At 36.9% G+C, this 19,302-nt stretch overlaps 3 protein-coding genes across 4 annotated transcripts; 2 read left to right on the top strand and 1 right to left on the bottom strand.

The window, feature by feature from the left end:
* Positions 1-6,995, bottom strand: LOC132046610 (probable dolichyl pyrophosphate Man9GlcNAc2 alpha-1,3-glucosyltransferase). The gene is made up of 6 exons (XM_059437294.1): positions 6,471-6,995; positions 5,983-6,166; positions 5,774-5,881; positions 3,876-4,037; positions 808-1,060; positions 1-701 (listed from the first exon to the last, which is right to left on the bottom strand). The coding sequence occupies exons 1-6, from the start codon at positions 6,860-6,862 to the stop codon at positions 259-261; spliced, it is 1,542 nt and encodes a 513-aa protein (XP_059293277.1). The 5' UTR covers positions 6,863-6,995; the 3' UTR covers positions 1-258.
* A 4,369-nt stretch (positions 6,996-11,364) lies between these two features.
* On the top strand, positions 11,365-16,091 carry LOC132046608 (ubiquitin receptor RAD23d-like). 2 transcript variants are annotated; one of them, XM_059437291.1, is made up of 12 exons: positions 11,365-11,552; positions 12,368-12,529; positions 12,716-12,769; positions 13,145-13,221; positions 13,326-13,382; positions 13,491-13,668; positions 14,538-14,705; positions 14,785-14,850; positions 14,925-14,972; positions 15,057-15,163; positions 15,347-15,425; positions 15,780-16,091. In XM_059437291.1, the coding sequence occupies exons 1-12, from the start codon at positions 11,487-11,489 to the stop codon at positions 15,894-15,896; spliced, it is 1,179 nt and encodes a 392-aa protein (XP_059293274.1). In that variant the 5' UTR covers positions 11,365-11,486; the 3' UTR covers positions 15,897-16,091. The 2 variants fall into 2 exon arrangements, with proteins under 2 accessions (XP_059293274.1, XP_059293275.1); XM_059437292.1 differs by lacking the exon at positions 12,716-12,769.
* On the top strand, positions 15,971-19,167 carry LOC132046609 (uncharacterized). The gene is made up of 6 exons (XM_059437293.1): positions 15,971-16,110; positions 17,624-17,854; positions 17,941-18,044; positions 18,142-18,313; positions 18,418-18,580; positions 18,698-19,167. The coding sequence occupies exons 2-6, from the start codon at positions 17,684-17,686 to the stop codon at positions 18,775-18,777; spliced, it is 690 nt and encodes a 229-aa protein (XP_059293276.1). The 5' UTR covers positions 15,971-16,110; positions 17,624-17,683; the 3' UTR covers positions 18,778-19,167.
* Positions 19,168-19,302: the final 135 nt, after the last annotated feature.

Raw genomic sequence — 19,302 nt, 5'->3', positions numbered from 1 at the left:
TAACTCTAAAAACAATGAAAATTGAGATACGGGCAATCACAATCCAGAGGAAATGGGCTAAAATAGGAGAGAGTCCCCTCCTAATAGTTCTGCTAAGCTCAGTCATACAAGGTAAATCACAAGTGCTTCTAAGACTTGAAAGTATAAGCATCTTTCCTATTTGGAAATGAAACTAAAAGCTTTCATTTACACATTTTCAACCGAGACAACTATATGACCCCTTCCAAAATGTAATACAAGAAAATCACCAAATACGTACTAAATATTTTTCTTTTCTCTAATTGTTTGACTTGAAAGCTTAAAAAACTCCCATTGTTTCATGTTTGTGTACATAAAAATAAAAAGAAACTGAGAGAAGCAGAGGAGCATAATTACTGCCTCAAAGAGGAATGGGTACCTTCTTGGTGGAGTTACCATCAAGTAAACGATATGCAGAAGAAGAGAGAAGGTGATGAGAAAATATTTTAAAGTTGTAAAACGAGAGCGGGTCTCCCTTGTGTCTTCTCTTTGAGCAGCAGGTGTGTTGTACAGGAGGACGAAGAGACCATATAAAGCAATATATGGAAGAATCAATTCATCACGCCTTAGAAGAGGGAACATAGAGAGCAAGGCAAAATAAGTTAGCCAGCGAAAAATAAGAGGCTCGTCAATCGCCAAGAAGCTTGCTGGAAGAAGAGGCAGCAGAATAGATTTCTCATGAACTGTAATGCAGCCACAAAAGGATCAACTAGAGTTATACTGAGATGAGAGAAGCATAATCACATAAGTAGAAATGCATCGACAAGGGAATCAGATCAATTTTTGTACCTTGAAATGAGAAGAAGTAGAATGATAAAGCACTGCTGAGCAGTCCAAACAGGAAGTTTCTTCTGCTCGGCACCAATATTAGCAGCATCATTGAGGGCAGGCATGTGGAAACAGTTGAAACAAGACTAAGAATCCTTAGTGATTGGGTACTGAACAATCTCTTCCACTTCACAATGACTGAAGTGGTGCACCAGAAGTTAGCCACGTAATCCTCGTATATGCCCCTCTCAAAAGGAGCTAGGCGGGAAAGAACCTGCATCAAAAGAAACTGATACAATAATCTCGCATATTGTGATGGAAATCTTTGCCAAACAAGATGGACAAGGACCCAATCCTCAATCAGGTCGGCTATTTCCATTTAGAAAAGAAGACACAAATATAATCAGGTCACAAATATAATCGCCTAGCAGTCAATAAAGTAGGATTGAAAATCATGAGAGATCAGATTTCAAACCCCACCCGAGGCAAAAAGAGCTAGGTGATTTCTTCCAACCTCCCCTAAGCCTTGGAGGAGAGAGTTACTCCAATACCTGTGTTGATGGGAGCTAACAAATACCCGGTGGAACAGTCAAGGAGTGCGCAAGCTAATCATATACCTCCATTGTCAAGAAAAATATAAATTGGTAACCGACTTCAATGGTACCTTCGCTTGACCTTTGAGACTTCTATGCATTTGATTTTGTTATGACCTAACAGCTAACACCTACGTGGGTCGAGAGAAAGTGGAATCGGATAATTACCAAGTTACAACAGAGGCATTGCTTGCTCTTAGTAAACACATCAGTTATGTCTCAATTTACAGTTTTAGTTCTTTTCTCTTCCCATGTGTTATCCACCAAATCCTCCTGGTGAACCTCAAGAGATACACCCAGATAAAGAGAAATAACTAGGTCAACTTTCATGAGAAATCCAAAAGCTTGAAGGAAGAAACAACCAGCAGGATTTCTCATTCCATAGACAAGTAACCCCAAATCAATTGCCCCAGAATATGACCATCTTACCAGTGTTCTCATTCACTCAAAACACCTCCCATCATCCATGCAAAAGCTGACCTCTTTGTGGAATTTTCCTCTTGTACTTTACTACTTAAAGGTTGTTGCTCATATATCTAAAATGAGAAGGCCCGCTATATGCTCCTGCAGTCATTCTCATTCTCCTATAGAACCAGTAAACGAGAACACATTCTGTCAAGGATACTTACCTTTCATCACTAGCTCATTCTTCCTTATTCATTTATTTAATATGACTAGAAATCAATGTTCTGATTTATATGCAAATTCCATCCTGTGTGTGAAATTAATCCTCCATGCAAAAGTCATTCCCAGGCCAACCTTCTGGGTAGTATGGTAACATCTGCAATTGCCCACTCTAACGCCATTGTGAGGCACTACATCACTTTTTTCATAAATCAAAAATGACATCCAGCACAATAAGAACTGTTCAAACGTCTATGTTGTTAAGAATTTCTAGCATAATCAATAGAGAAATCCTAAATTGTTTTTTACTGTACGCGCAAGTTTTACAGATGCAAGATGCAGATTCAAGAGAACAAGGTAGAACCATTATTTTAAAGGCAAAGGTATGACATTTTACCTCAATCTGGCACAGATATAAACCCTAAGGAAAGAGGCATGTAGAAAAATGAGTTTTAAAATTGTACACATTAGTACAATACATACTATCTGAATAAAGAAAAAATACTAAAAAGGTTAGAGATGAGGGAATGCTCAGCATTGCTAAAACCTGTTAATTTCTTTTTTATATAGGTTAAATTTTTGTTTCTTTTATAACCGAGAAATCCAAAAGGCACGTGGTGCACGGTTTGAGACCCGGTGGATAATGTCCACCCCACCCCCCAACCCAACCAACCTCTTCTACCCTTCACCACTTATACCAAGCTTTTGACTGTGGTAGGGTTCAACCCATGATGTGTGCCTAATCCACACAATCACGTCTTGCGCTCTTACCACTAGACCAAAGCTCTGGGGGCAAGAACATATTTGTTAAATTAGATGACCTTTGATTTGAATTGTTCTGTTCTTACAGAAATCAACTAAATGGTGACAAAACTCTAGAAAGAAAAGCTCCATTTTCAAATAAACCTAGAAACTAATATTGGCATTGGGACTTTCTGCACTCCTTTTTTAACATAAAGTGAATGTTTATGATACGATTATTAGATAGTTACAAGAAAAATTGTCATACTTGTCATGTAGTTTTGTTATTAGGGTAGAAGGCTAGTAAGTAGTCGGGCGTAGTTCTTTCCATTCCCAGAGTATTAGTATTATTCTTGTATTTACTAGATTTCTATTACTACTTGTTGTTTCTTTCGCCTCGATTATTGTATTATTAGATTTCTTATATTAAATCTAATATTATTATCTTGTTGTTGCTTCTGCTTGTTGCTACTGCCTTCTTTTTCGTCTTTCTCTGATCCGAGGGTCTATCGGAAACAGCCTCTCTACCTTCTCAGAGGTAGGGATAAGGTCTGTGTACACTCTACCCTCTCCAAACCCCATTTGTGGGATTACACTGGGTTGTTATTGTTGTTGTTGTTTGATGTACAATGTGCCTATAAAAATATGTCGCTTAGAAATTAGAATTCACATGTTCATTCAATTCTTCTCCCACTTCTCTTTTCATTTTTTTTATTTTTTTTTGAGGAACGGGTACTGTTGTATTCCTCAGCATTAAGGGTATGCTGGAGACCTCCAAAAACAGACTTTTCCCAATTTTCTTATTCTCAGAAAGATTTTAACATAAGTATATCACCTGTTTTCGTTATCCTTTTAGCAAAATTGAGACTCAAAAATCATCCTACTTGCTTAGGTTTTTGGGTTGAACAAAAAAAATAAGCCCGATGGAGCTAAATTTACCTCAAGCAAAATTTAGCATGAGTCATGAAATTGTATTTTGAAAAAACATATATAATAATGGTAATTCCTCCAATTATTAGCTGAGGAGATTTTAGGATATTGGATGTCATCTTTCAAACCAAAGGAACCAGTAACCCAAAGCACGTAAATCATGATTCGATGTACTTGTAATTTTAAGCACCGTTGTTTTACCTCCAAAGGTGCTTCCAAAGAATAAAGATATGGCCACCAAATAACAATGAACGTTCCTAACACCGCGAAACCCAATTTCAAGACCTCGAGAAAAGGATTCTGGCGCCTTAAGCACTTTCCAAAGAGATAGCCAAAAAATGCAGGTGCAAAATAGGCACTCATCTGCAGAAAGCAAGATCTGTAAGTAATACTTGATAATACAACGGAGCAGAGGACCAAACACCGATAACTTTAAAGAGTAACTCCCAATAAATCTAGTAGATAGTCAAGCATGATAACAAATCTCTGGGATAGTTTTATCATCACATCAAGTTACTCAAGCAAAATATCATAACTTCAACATCAACTTTAAATCACATAGCTAATTCCAGATAATTATTACCCTCCGTTTGATTTTATATGACAACATTTGACTGGGCATGGAGTTTAAGAAAGAAAGACTTATACATAAGCAAAGTATGCACAACATACCAACAATATCTCAGAATCTTCTAATCTTAGACATGTTATGTTATTCCTATAAGAAAGTGTCATAAAGGGTAAAATGGGAATTTTAAAAACTAAACATTTCAAGTATAAAAAGATATCAATCTTTTTGGAACAACCTAAAAAGGAAAAAAGTATCATATAAAATGATATGAAGGGGCTACTACCTTCTCCTCATTTCAGTTGACACTATTGGACAAGTTTAGGTGACTAAAGACCTGTTATGACTTGCATGCTTTATTCATGGTAGTGGATCATCAATTCTTAGTTAAAATCTATTTGATCCTTGATTCAGCAAACTTGAGAGCCATTTATTCAAAGAGGGAGAAGAAGGAACAGACAGCAGAGAAAGGGAAAGGTCCTACTCAAGCCATCTTGAGGAGATGTAGAACAAGCTTACATATTAATAAAGTCACAAGATGCACCTTTTTTCTCAAAGTCAGCTTTCTCCTCTTTTACTAGAAACTGACTGCTATTGTTGTTCGAATCTTGACTGGATCCGAATTCCCCAAGCTCTTTGGGGAACTCTACTATAGTTGCACCAGTCTTCCTTCATTTCTTGTGCACATGACTTCACTGCCAATAAATTGGCACATGAAAGCTAAGATCTTTTTACTAATGAGAATTATATGGTCCTACTGATCTTGATTCAACAGCTTCGTAACACAACCATATGTCCTACATTGGTTCAATCTGAAGTTACTTCATAAACTTCCTCCGTGCCGTTTAGTAAAATATACGTGGGAAGCTCATAGCAAATCCTAAAGGCTTAATCTTTATCACTTAGTCCAACACGTCTACTACACTCTTTTTACAAACATGTATAGTAGAACCTTTAAAACCTAGATCTTTGCACTTTTTTCCCTTTCTGTAAACTGCTTTGGTCATTGACTACTTCTTTATGCAGGCTTAGACCCTACTTCCTCTCTCCAGAAATTCGTTCCTTTTCATCTCTCCAGAATGACTCTACTTCCTCTCTATAGAAATTCTATCCTTTTCATCCCTGAAATTGGCTTCATCTTGTTAAGACTCCCACATTGGTTGAGGGTGTCGGATGTATTCTCTTTACATGGTCTTGGATAATTCTCACCTCATAAACTACCTTTTGGAGTTGAGTTAGATTCAAGATCTACTTCTCTTAGGGCATTAAGAATACTACCAAATACAAATTAGTATAGGTATTCAGTCACCACTCAGAAATCAAGCACGGCCAGCACCTCAACCGAGTACCAAGAGATACTATTTTTGTGACATTAGTATAATTATATATCTTAGTTTTTCCACCAAGAAATGAAAAGTTAACTTGCACATCGACAATTTGGTATTTCTATATCCAAGCACAGATATGTACAAATTACATGTTCAGATTTGCTATGTTAGTTGAGATAAATATGTACAGAAAGAAATGCTACCTGTTTATGGTTAAGAGCAAGAGTGAACAAGATTGAACCAACAATGTCTCTATCAGATAGGATTGCAGACACAGCTGCAACAGTAAGCCCCAAGCTAATACAATTGTACTGTCATCAAAGAAACTCAATCAAAGACCAAATCATTCAAACAAATGAAAAAGCACTTCAAATCCAACTGTCAAATCACAAACCAGGAGACATATTAGTACCTGAAAATGACCATGATCAATCAAAATAAGACACGGATTCAACAAAATCATGGCAAAGTGCCACGACATACCACTTTTCGACCCCTCATGAACACCAGAGTAATATACAATAACAAAATAAACAACAGCAGGAAAAAATATTAAGACATCGGATAATAACACTGTCCACCGCATCAACAATTTTCTGCATCAAAAACCAGCACACGTCAAATTCGTTTTATATCTCATCTTCCCGTAGATACTCCAAAAATAGAGTAGATGTCACAGATGGTCACTCAAGTAATAGTTATTATTTCAGAAAGCCACTTTCTGTGAAGGAAATTGAAATTAAGAAGAAAAGTGACTTCCTGAGATAATAATTACATTACTTAGAGTGACGAGAAATCAACGCCCCCACCCCTCCAACCAAAAAAAAAAAAATTGAAATCAAGAAAATAATAACTATTAGTTGAATATCAAAACTTTGAAATTGATCTTCCAGGGCATACCCAATATAAGATTCATAGCCACGAGAAGTGTAGAGTTCAACTGATTGTGGATCAAAATATCTTAGAAAAAGGCCATGAATGTAACTCTGATACGCTGTAAGAGGAGGATAATCAAGACCCCAATATTTCAGATCATTAACAGTGCTATTTCGGTACCACTCTTTAACAGGGAGATTAATGGTAATCTCCATCCAATGCCGCTGAGCTTCGTAATCTCCATACTTAGGAGGAGTTCCAGCGCCTGAATACGGGTGGATTGATACTGCAAGTCGCACAAAAATAGCAAAGAGAGTGATGCAAATGAAGGAAACTGTGGTGCTTCTTTGAGTCAGAAATGTGAAGATGTTGGATGAGGAATCGTTGTGTGTTGGCTTCGTTGCTTTCTTCTTCATTTTACTCACTGAAATTTCACTGAAGACAAAAAATTGGAACTCTAAACTCAAATTCGGGGAAGAATGAATTGGTTCAACCCGAGAAAGGAATTCGGGCTGCTCCTATAACGGAATTTTTTGCTTTTGCTTAAAGACAAGTCATTAGTATAAATTATAAATTATTGATTATGTAATGTTGAGGAAAGGAAATAAATGCTCCCTTAACTATAAGAGTAGATTCAAAATTACGGGTGGGCGTTCGGTTCTTCGGTTCGATTTTATCAAATTTTAATTTGGCTATTTCGGTTTCAGTTTTTTAAAGGTGGACACCGAACACCGAACCCAACTAATTCGGTTCGGTTCTTTCGGTTTCGGTTTTTTAAAGTTTGGTTTGGTTCGATTTCGGTTTTTTTTATATGATATTAGAAGCGATTCCATTTACACTAATTCATATTCTCAAAAGCAACAAAATATAAAACTAACAAATTAAAATCAAAATTAAACAAACAGGATACACAAGAACAAAAAACCATATCTATAATATAGGATTACTAGGTGTTATATACATACGGTAAGAATAATTAAGAAAACACATAAAGGACATACATTAATCCTAAAGCACGTCCCTAGTCACTTCTTTTTATGGATATTTAATTCTTTCAAGTGAAAAATTAGGGATACAAAAGCAAAAAAGAGCTTATTACAATTGAGTTTTTTTTTTTTTTTTTGGCTTAAACTTAATGGGTCTGGACTATTTTAATTTTTTTGGGTAATGTATAAATTTCGGTTCCTCGGTTCGGTTTCTTCAAAGTTCGGTTCGGCTATTTCGGTTTCGATTTTTTGAAAGTGAACATCAAACGCCGAACCAAACTAGTTCGATTCGGTTCTTTCGGTTTCGGTTTCTTGAAGTTCAGTCCAATTTTTTGATTTTCGGTATTTATACCCAACCCTATTCAAAATAGTCCCTTAATTTTGTGCTTAACGGCTTTGGTCCTTTAAATTTGCCACAAGTTAATAAAAATGGTCCCTTTACTATGAGGATTGATTAAAAATAGTCCCTTAAGTATGTACTTAACAATTTTAGTCTTTTAAGTTCGCCAAAAGTTAACACTTTTAGTCTCCGACAAAATATTCATTTGTTAGATTTGATGAGAACTATAAAAAAAGGAAAAAATCAGCGAGAACTCACATTTAGAGGTACACATTACTAAAGAAAATATCAAATATCTCGGGACAAAACCGATGGACGTCAGTAGATTATAGGAAAAACCTACAGAATTGATAATGTCAGAAAAAAGTGTCTCGAAATACAAATATCGATGAACTCTATCGATTAAAATCGAAGGAGTCCATCGGCTAAGTAAAACACACTAGACTCATTTTAACTGAAAATCCGGTATAAAAATAAATACTTCCATCGTAGTGATTCTTTTTTAAAAAAAGAAATAGTTTCCGCTCATTTTTCCTCAAAAATAACAAATGGGCGTCCATTGGTTTTTAAAAGTTAAAAAATAGTGTCCCTCGATTTTATCCATCGGTTTCCGTCCATCGTTTTTTCGCTTATTTTTAGTAGTGACAATTTTTGTAGTTTCTGCTATTTCTAATTTACTTACGTCGATTTTTTTCCTAGGTATTTGGCCTTTTCTTTAGTAATGTGTACCTCTAAATGTGAGTTCTCGCTAATTTTTTCCTTTTTTTCCATAGTTCTCGTCAAATCTAACAAATGAATATTTTGTCGGAGATTAAAAGTATTAATTTTTTGCGAACTTAAAGGACCAAAACTGTTAAGTGCATACTTAAAGGACTATTTTTAACAAACTCTCATAGTTAAGGGATCAGTTTTGTTAACTTGTGGCAAACTTAAAAGACCAAAACTGTTAAGTGCATAGTTAAGGGACTATTTTGAACCTACACTCATAGTTAAGGGACCATTTATGTTCTTTTCTCTATAATGTTCGTAAACTATTGTAAGGGTTAATTTTTTTCATTTTAGTATTTTTAGTTCATGCATTACTATTTTTTGCTTTATATTTTTTCTTCATAAAATAGTATACATATAGTTTTTCACATATTATTTATGATAAAATAAAATTAATTATTGAGCATTTTTATTACTAACATATTTTATGTGGAGATAAATCTTTTTAACGTGCCAATCAAATAACCCCTACACATATTTGTTAATAAAGTGATTATTGACCATGTGTTTAATTATAAAACATTATCTCTACTTTGAGAGTGAGATATTATTGCTCTATTGATATAACAACAACAACAACAACAACAATATTAATCTTAATAATAATAATAGTAATTAAAAAAAAAACACATTCCAATTGTGATTGCATCGTGATGCCTAAGTACAATGATCTAAGATCGTTGTACCAAGTACTTTGATCATAATCTTTTACCATAAAAATGGATGCACGTGTGGCAACACCAACTATGAGAAATTCGCTAATTGACATGTGGAGTGTGAATAATGACAGTTGTGTATCATAATCAGTAACTAGATGCGTGTAAGCGGGCATGAAATACATATGATCAGCAACAATAATAGTTAAAAGAGCATAATATAGTTAAATATAGAGATAGCATGTCATCACGTTGTTGAGATCTCATATAAAGATGTCCCTAACCTGTAAATGAACCTTTATGAGCTTCTAAGATATCTTTTAGTTCATAAGCAATAATATCTCGGTTATATACATGTGACCCATTATCGGGGTGAATTTTCTATCTTATCCAATGCTTTACAAAAATAAATTCCACAAACTAATCATGAATATTCGTCTTGAAAATACCGAATGCTTTACAAAAATAAATTCCACAAACTAATCATGAATATTCTGTCTTGAAAATATCAAGCCCCTGTCCACAAGTTATCCTTAGGCCAAATTAAATAACACTCACTATAATGTCATCTTTGGAAGGAAGAGTCGGGATTATCCTATAAGAGCTAGCCAAAAATGGCCAAAATGCTACTCTAGCACAATAAATTTTATTTTATTTGATTTTGTTATGTGATGTTTATCGTTAAGTTTTATATAGGATTGCATATAAGCAAATTAAAAGTGATAATAATTTGTTATGCAATCCTTGTTACCAAGACAAGATGAAAAAGAAAAAAAAATCCAATTCCTTATCCCTTCATAAGATTTAATTTTGAGGATAGAGATTATACAATTTCTATTCACGTGTGTATGTTTTTTTTTACTCCACGCAATTTATTGTTAGGATATCCAATTGATGCAACGAACATTTCACAATATGAAATTTAATATTTGGCTGAAGTAGCAATCACAAAAAAAAAAAAAAAAAAAAAAAAAAAAAAAAGACATAAGAATTAGTGATATTTCTCTCATTGATAAACTACATACATTATTTCCTAATATAAGCGCACTTTTGTCATTACGCCTAAGATTGTATGGCGAATTTAGAAACATTAGACATTATCCAACAATATTTTACAATAATAACGTTTATATTGTCGTCAACTCGATTACGTATCAAGTAGCTCTACTTGATACAAAAAGGTACAAATAACATAAGGCATTTCAATTCCCGACCATTTTACCATCTTAAGCCTATATATGGTTTGAATTTGATTTTTGAAGATTTAATATACAAGAAAATAAAAGACAACGTGATTAACTACGTAGCTGTACGAGGAGAATTTCGGATTTGACAGGTGAAAGAATCAGGTGATGACACATGGCAATAGGGGCATGTCTGAGTTGACAGAGAAATTCGGTTCATGTGCCCGATTAGCGTGCGTCTTGACCCAACGATCACTGAGATCATAGCTCTGGAGAAGAGGAACCGAGCATAGGGTATTGACTGGACAAGATAAGCCCTGGAGGTTAGCCATTATAAAAGATTCCTAGGACGTTGCCACCGTTACTCAACGTTGATAATGGACATTAAATGAGCTCAATGAAGAATGTGATTCATGAAAGAGATTTGAATTATGATCAAACATACGGGCATCACGCTTATGCTTGTAATTCTTGAAGTTCTTGCTCATCTTTAGTTTCATTTCATTATTGCGTTGCTCCCTTTGACAGCCGTTCCCGGCGGCTTTGTCAGCCTATAACATAAAAATTCAAACTACTTTTATTCAATTATATAATTCTTGTTATTTTGTCCTTCGGTCATACAATTTTATTACGTTTCTTGTCAATTCAATTTAATCATCTCAATCCTCGTGTTCACAAACCACGTGTACAAATTCAAACTGTACTATTTTAAGGATAACACTAGCATTTTAAGGAATCACACTGTTAAATCATGATGCATTCGTACAACACGTAAGCAGTATATGGAGCTTAAACTCCATCTTAAATGATATCAACATTGAACATAGATTATGGTCTTAGTTAGATACTGCTGATAACAGTAAACCGAAGATACAGTGAAGTTGCCCCCTACGTGGCATCATATTATTGGTCAAATAATTTGGGTTGCCAAAGGACGGGCAGTGACCAAATAATTGCCTTTGCTTGGACTATATAAACCACGACATAAACGTTTTCACAGTGGCTCCGACTTCACATTTTCCCCTCTCTGCGAACGTTCCCGCCGGCGACGGCCGGAATTTACACGTGGCTGTCAGTTGAGGAACGGGTTAAACAAGAGGTTGAAGATGAAGATTTTTGTGAAAACTTTGAAAGGCACTCATTTTGAGATCGAAGTAAAACCCGAAGATAATGTAATTAACTACTATTACTTTTTTCTCTTATATTTCTATTCGTTTATGCTGCTGGAACATGCTTATCCGTTTGTAATCTAATGTGTGTATCAAATTAAATGGCTCTTAGCGGCATTGGAGTCTGATTAGGGTTTTGAGTGGCAGCTCATGTGGTTTTAGGGCGTTACTTTGGTAGTAATGCTGAATGTGTATCTGTTTTTGTTCGAGGTTAAGTTATGCTCTTCAGTATACGTGTGAATGCTGCTTATTAATATTTTTTCGGGACATACATACATATGTGACTGCTTGAATACTACTTAATTTGGTGTTCCTTGGATAGTTGTTTCCTAGTTAGCAGTTTTAATTGCTGCACTGCAAATATTACACTACTGGACTGCTGGTGCTGTAAAACTGCTTTTGGTGCCATTGGCATAATGCCCACGGTAATTTGACTAGTTGCATACTAGTTAGGTTGCAAAAGAAAGCTTCAAGTTGTTGTTTGTTCAAGAGGTGTAAGCATGGGTATTCAACAACACACCCCAGTGTAATCCCACAAGAGGGGTTTGGGGAGGGTAGAATGTACGCAGACCTTACCCCTACCTTGGGACGTAGAGCTTGGGTATAGTTTATCTTTTTCTTTTTTTTGTTGGGGGGGTGGGGGGTGGGGTGGAGGTGGGAGGTGATCGTGGAATAGTTTTTCATTATCCAATGTATTCGAAGAATCGAAGCTGCATTATTCATTTCTATGGTAATGGTTCCTCTTCCCACTCCCCTCCCCTCCCCTGCTTTTTCTTTTTCCTTTTTGCATAAGCTAATGTACCAGTATGGCTATTCAGGTTGCAGATGTGAAGAAAAACATAGAATCAGTTCAGGGGCAAGCTGTCTACCCTGCTGCACAACAGATGCTTATCCATCAGGGTAAAGTTCTCAAGGACAGTACAACACTTGAGGAAAACAAAGTTGCTGAAAATAGTTTTGTGGTCATTATGCTTTCCAAGGTACCAACTATGCAGTTACATGCATGTGCTGAAACATCGGCTTTTCTATTGTTTGGCTTGAGAAAACCTGTTGTTTAAGGGAAGGATTTGAAATTGCAAGGGTAGTTTTTCTTCTGTGAGCTGTGCGAATGTCTTTTTATATGTTGGCTAATGCTGGCACTGTCCATATTTTCGTGGTCATTGTAGAATAAGGTCTCACCAACTGGAACCTCTTCTACACCGGCAGCTCCATCAAATACGGTGAGATCTTAATTACCTTCCTAGGTTCAGATCGTTCTCTTGCTTGCTTGCACCTCGACCACCCTTCTCTTTGCTTTCAGAACAAACATTTCTTTGCTTTAGATGCATTTATGCACTTCTAACTATTGGTGGGTGTGGCGATCTTCAGCCCTGGTTTGATGCTTGAGACTACATTTAAGTCATTTTTGTAACATAATTTATTGCGGGAAGAGAATAAGGACATTAGTGCTTTGAGAAGTGGCCATATTTTCATTCTCTTGTAGAGTATCAATTCACATGCCATTCCTGTGTAGCAAGTGTAACAATTCTTATTTAAACAATTGAAATGGTTATGTTAATCTAGATTTTGAGAGCTGATAACATCTGATTGAATAGGCACAACCTGCTGATTCCACTGACCAAGCTAGACAGACGATAACAGCACCTCAAGCTACTGCTGCAAGTGCTGCACCGTAAGTTTTTCATCCTTGATTTCGTCACTGGTCGGCTGCACCTTTTTTTTTTTTCCTTTTTGCTGTTTTTGTGGGTTTAGTTTTAAGATTTGTTTGCTCTGCAGTCCACAATCTGCTTCTGAGTCTGCTCCTACTCCTGCCTCTGTGCCTGCTGCTGCTAGGTGAACACATATGACATGCTTGTTTAGGGAATTGCCTATTGATTATATTCGTTTTTACTATGTGAGTAGTCTTATCTTTATTTGAGTATTAATCCTTTTTGCAAACAGTCCTGTAACAGATGTGTATGACCAAGCAGCATCAAACCTTGTTGCTGTAAGTAACTTGGAGGGCACAGTTCAACATATTCTTGATATGGGTGGTGGAAGCTGGGATAGGGATACAGTTGTGCGTGCTTTACGTGCTGCATATAACAATCCAGAGAGAGCTGTTGAATACTTGTATTCTGTGAGTCTGCAGCTAGCTTTTCTTTTGAGATCTTTCTTCGTGTTCATTTTCTTGCACCTCATTCCTGGTTAGAGTTTTCCATGAGGTAAACTCAAATTTATGCCGGTAGTGTTTGACTTATTCCCCTTTGTGCATATGGCCACCTTCCTTCCCTCTCTTTGGTGTCTGACCACCTTCCTTCCCTCTATTTGGTGTCTTCTTTTCCTGGCTTCTGCCTTCCAAATAATTGAGGAATTTTTTTTTTGATGACATGGGAACCCGCAGCCGCTACCCTTTTGGGTGCAATAGCTCGCAAACCACACAGGAGAGGTAACCCGCACTAAGCAAGCCCGGTGCGACGAGCTCGACCCAGAAGGCAAATCCCCTGCTGTCGTAGGCAGGGGGTTTCGAACTTGAGACCTCCATTATGAAAGCCCCATGCTCAACCAACTGAGCCACCCTTACGGGTATAATTGAGGAAATTTTTCTTTCACTATTCTTATTTTATTGGTTAATATGATGAATCAAATTGTCTGGCTAATGTGAGAGTGATGTAAGATTGATTCATCTTCTCCTAAAAAATGCCCTTCCATTGCGTTTCTTTCTAGGTCATCCAAAACACAGCCTCCTAAACCTTGTGCATTGCATTGCCTTTATAGTTTATTCATCCCTAGAGCTTCATATCCATCTAAACCTGTTTTGCTAGGAAATGGGACTGATTCATGAAGTAAGAAAATATAGTTATATGGTCCCAATGTTACCTTATTCAAAAAAAAAAAATAGTTATATGGTCCCAGTTTGTGCCCTTAGTAAGTCAGATACTGGTATGCTCCTTTATTTTCTGTGGTTGCATCTTTTACCTATCCTGAAAACACATGAATTTCTTTCAGGGTATTCCTGCTCAACCCGAAATCCCACCAGCTGCCCGTGCCCCCGCTGCTCCTGCCACTACTGATCCTACCAGTGGACAGGCTGTAAACCCTTCAGCTCAGGAGGCTTCACAAGCAACAGTTCCTCCCAGTGGACCAAATGCTAATCCTTTAGATCTGTTTCCTCAGGTAGTAAATATACCTGGAATTTTAAACTTGCCTAATTATTCGTTGTGGCCTTATCCTAAATTTGTATTTACCCAATCAGGGTCTGACAAATGTGGGCTCAAATGCTGGTGCTGGAAATTTGGATTTTCTTCGCAATAGTCCACAGGTGAGTTATACGCTTTCTCCAAATTAGATTTTATAAATTTGAAAGCATAATTTCTTATCCTTCTCCTTTTACAGTTCCAGGCCCTTCGCGCAATGGTGCAAGCCAATCCACAAATCTTGCAGGTATTGAAATTATGCTAAGATCAGTTGTTGTTTGCTCCTAGTATTTTCAGACTTGCTAGAACCATGACTTTTGTTTATCTGCAGCCTATGCTCCAAGAGTTGGGTAAGCAAAATCCGCATTTGATGCGACTTATTCAAGAGCATCAACCCGACTTCCTCCGCCTCATCAATGAACCTGTTGAAGGGGAGGGGTGAGAACGTTTGCTATTCTTCTTTTGATTTGAGACAAATCCATTTTTCTACTGAAAGTGCTTTTAATAGGACTGCATTTCAAAACTGGTTTTATGTGTCTTGAGTCATTCTATTCTAGATCCTTTCTTTACCATCTTGTGTCTGTATGCGAGACTGATTTCTCATTATATATGGAGTATCAGGAATGCGTTAGGGCAGACAGCGGGAGCAATACCACAAGCTGTGACTGTTACACCTGAAGAGCGTGAGGCTATTGAACGTGTATGTTACTTATTTGTTCTTTAGCTTCCATCAGATAAAGTGTTCTGTGGTAGAAGCTTATTTCGTAATAAATTCTATGAAGGGGTAGAGTTTCGTTGGGAACTTAAATGGGTGATTCACTGTTGCAAATATTTTGACGTAACACCAGGCCATATTGATAGTTGGCTTTTGGATTACTACACAACCATTTTGTGAAAGGAGACAGAGGCATTGCGTTTTGCAATTATTGATGGTTTACTGTGAATGCTTTTACTTTGATAGCTGAAAATGCTGATGGATCTGCGCGGCAAGATTGTCAGCTAACATACTTTTCTTGTACTTTGTTAATTATGGTTTGTGATATTGTTTTGGCAGCTTGAAGCTATGGGGTTCAATCGAGCTTTAGTATTGGAAGTATATTTCGCGTGCAACAAAAATGAGGAGCTGGCTGCAAACTATCTGTTAGATCACATGCATGAGTTTGATGAATGACATTGGTTAGAACAGGGTGCTATTTGACCTGTTTTAGTTTCCATTATACTAGTTTTGCTTCTCTTCATTTTAAATCTATGACACCCTATATATCTTGCCATGTGGAGTACATTTTATTTCCTGCAGCGGCTAACCTTGGATACTCGGACCCTTTGTATAATGGATCATTTATATCAGTAAAATCGTGCCGGCGAACTCTCTCGTCATTCCTCAAGTAAGACTAGGTATCACTGTCTTTTTCGATTTGGGTGGCTGCTAGTTATGGCTACTCAGTCGCCAAATCGATTTCTTGCCTTGGTGTCTTTTGTGTTTAATTTACAGGATGTGAACTTAATATCCCTTGTCTGACGTCTCAAATGCTGATAGTTACTTGACTAAGTACCTGGACATGAAACCCCCAGATTGTTATTTCTTCATTTATAGGGCAAGGAGAGGTGTACTATAATTTGTACTCCCCTCAAACAGATAGAAGTCATCTCGTATATAAATAGCAATTCCTTAAAGTGCAAGGAGTATATTAGTGGATATTCACTATTCAATCAAATGTGTAACGTTAATATAGTGAGATTACCACAGTCCAGAGGAGAGTTTCCTCCGAGCTGGCTCTCTGCTGTGACAATCAAACCCTTTTTGTTTTTTCCAACTTTCTAGTAAAAGAATTACTATGGAAGGGAAATTAGTCTACCCCTTGGGATATTATGATGGTCCTTTTTTATATATCTTCTGTTGCTTTTCACTACTATGATATAGGAGTGTCGGAAGGGAAAATAGGGAAAAAAGTACACTAAAATGTTGTACTTCCACCCACGCACTGAGCTACGCCACAATTCTTATATCTATGGTGTTTTTGGCACCGAACAAAATAAATAGAAACCTTCTCTACTTTATTTCCCATTATGTCAAATCTTATTTTTATATAGGTTACGCAAAACTATTGAGAACAACATATTTCACTTTAAACTTTTAGCAATGTATATTTGTCAATGAGTGGCTGCCAGTATAATTTTAAACGTATGTCATATAACATAGACACACTATTTCTTGCTTAATGGTCACTGCGAAAGGAAAAACCAAGCATGAAATAGCTTTGATTGTGCATTCAAAAAATTCGAAATTTTTAAAACCTGTTTACTTTTTTTAGTTCCTGGTGGTTTCTTACATGGTGGTTCAGAAATTTCACAATTGAAAAGATTAGTACAATTTCTTTGGTTGCCCCTTGGTGGTTGGAGAGGGTCGAATGATGGGAAGCTTCAACTAATCAACTACTATAAAATAAGTTTCTACAACATTCAACCTCTGAGTGAAGAAAGAAAAATATAACTGGAAAGTGAGAGCTTAAAAAAGAACGAAATCAATCATGCTGAACAGGTCACAAAATAGTTGTTGGACTGGTTAATAAACAGGAAAACGTCTTTATCTAAAAGTAAACAGGAAAAAGTGTAAAGAGACTGCCAGGTCTTGTCAGCGCTACCTAGTTCTTTAATCACTTGGCTTATGGAACACCAGCAAATCGAAGTATTCCTTCCACGACAGCCGTCAAGAATCCGTGAATTGAACTAAGTTGTTGACAACTTCAAAGGTTGAAAAAATAGATTTTAACACGTTATAAAAACAAAGGGAAATAAGAAATCAAATTGTCAACTACAACTGCTTTTCTTCAACATGACTTCTTCAATTGCATGTGTCTGTGTGTTGATATATAAACAAGATTTCACTCCATTTTGTAGTAAGTAGCAGCCTCTCTCAACACACTTCCTACTAGAATACCAAGAAACAATAACACAAACATGGGACTCTTTGGAAGAAAATTCAAGGCATCAAAAGTTACAGCAGTGGCTAACCTTGCCATTTCAAGGATTGCCATTCTCAAAAATCAGCACCAGGTTAGGTGCTCACTAGCCCGTTCTGACGTTACTCAGCTACTCCATCTTGGTCGCCAAGAAGACGCCCTTCATCGAGTAAGTCCCCAGAATATACCCCATTCCTCCTTTCTCTTCTACCTTTCTTGTGTTCTCCTCCTCACATGATCATTTTTACTTATCAGGTTGAACATGTTATCAAGGAACAGAACACTGTAGATGCACTTGCAATGATGGAAAACTACTGCCATCTCCTAATAGAAAAAAGGGTGCTGATAAAAACTCAAGGGTGAGTACTTCTCGTATCTTATTGATATATACGACTAGAAGAATCCTACCATCTTTTTTTCCAATGCTTGACAATTTACCCACCTATTTTTAAACAGGGAATGTCCTGAGGAGCTTGCAGAGGCAATCTCAAGCTTGATTTTTGTGGCTTCAAGATGGGGGGAGTTCCCAGAGCTACATGAACTTCGGGAGATTTTCACGTCAAGATATGGGAATGAATTTGCGGCTCAATGTGTTGAATTAAGAAATAATTGTAGCGTGCAGCCAAAGGTAGGATCTGAATGATTGTGCGCTTTATTTTCTCGTCCCCTCTAAAATGTATAATCTATAGGAGATTGAGTTCTCAAACTAATCTGATCATGAAATTTCTCCAGATGATACCCAAGCTATCAAAACGTCACTCAGGATCAGAGAAAAGAAAGAATATGCTTAATGATATTGCTGCTGATTGTGGTATCACTCAGTGTATAGAGGATGAGACTTCTCATGGATCACAATCGAGGCCAGAGGTTGACAGTGAGAATGAATGTGCTAAAGGTATTTTCTTGACTATTTATATTAGCAATTACTACTAGTGAGTGGAACTTCAAATTCTTACTTTATAAACAAAATGATTGAAACTTCAAATGGCATGACACTTTTTTACCATTACAGGTGAAGAGGGATCTCAACAAGGCACAGAAGCAGCTTCGGTGATCATATTGGAGGATAGTCAGATAGTACAAAATGCCTGATGCTTCTCTATCAGCAGCTAATGCAACAGCAGCACTAAGCAAGAGTTGTTTGGATTTATCCAAGCCTAACAAGGGAAATCATTAGGGCATGGTTGACTGGAAAGCATCTTTGCAATCATGCAACTGTAACACGTTCGGAAGGGACAAAGTCGTGAACGGATGCAACAGGGCTCAGGAAAAAAAAGCATCAGCACACAATGTTTCTGGAAAACAACGATAGAGCAGCTGCATGCGACAGATGCTATTCCGGAATGAACTGCACCTCCAGCATTAGACCCACTGGTGCTGCATCGAGTGCCTAGCTAGAGCTTCTTCATATTCTTTTCTTAGATAGGAATTTGCTTGTTTGTGTGTGGTGGAGTTGGTTTTGGGGGTGGGGGGTGGGGTAGGTAGGGGTGGGTAAGGGAGTTCGCAGAGCTCTAGCTTAATGTTTAAACCAGATCATTTCTGCAGACGGTTTATGCGGACAGACAACATGCGTATAGATATAGAACAGTAAACAATCACATTCTTTCTGCAAAATTT

Source organism: Lycium ferocissimum, chromosome 2 (assembly GCF_029784015.1).
Source record: "Lycium ferocissimum isolate CSIRO_LF1 chromosome 2, AGI_CSIRO_Lferr_CH_V1, whole genome shotgun sequence".
NCBI lineage: Eukaryota > Viridiplantae > Streptophyta > Magnoliopsida > Solanales > Solanaceae > Lycium > Lycium ferocissimum.
Note: the sequence above shows the minus strand (reverse complement) of the source record. Positions and strands in the feature narration are given on the sequence as shown.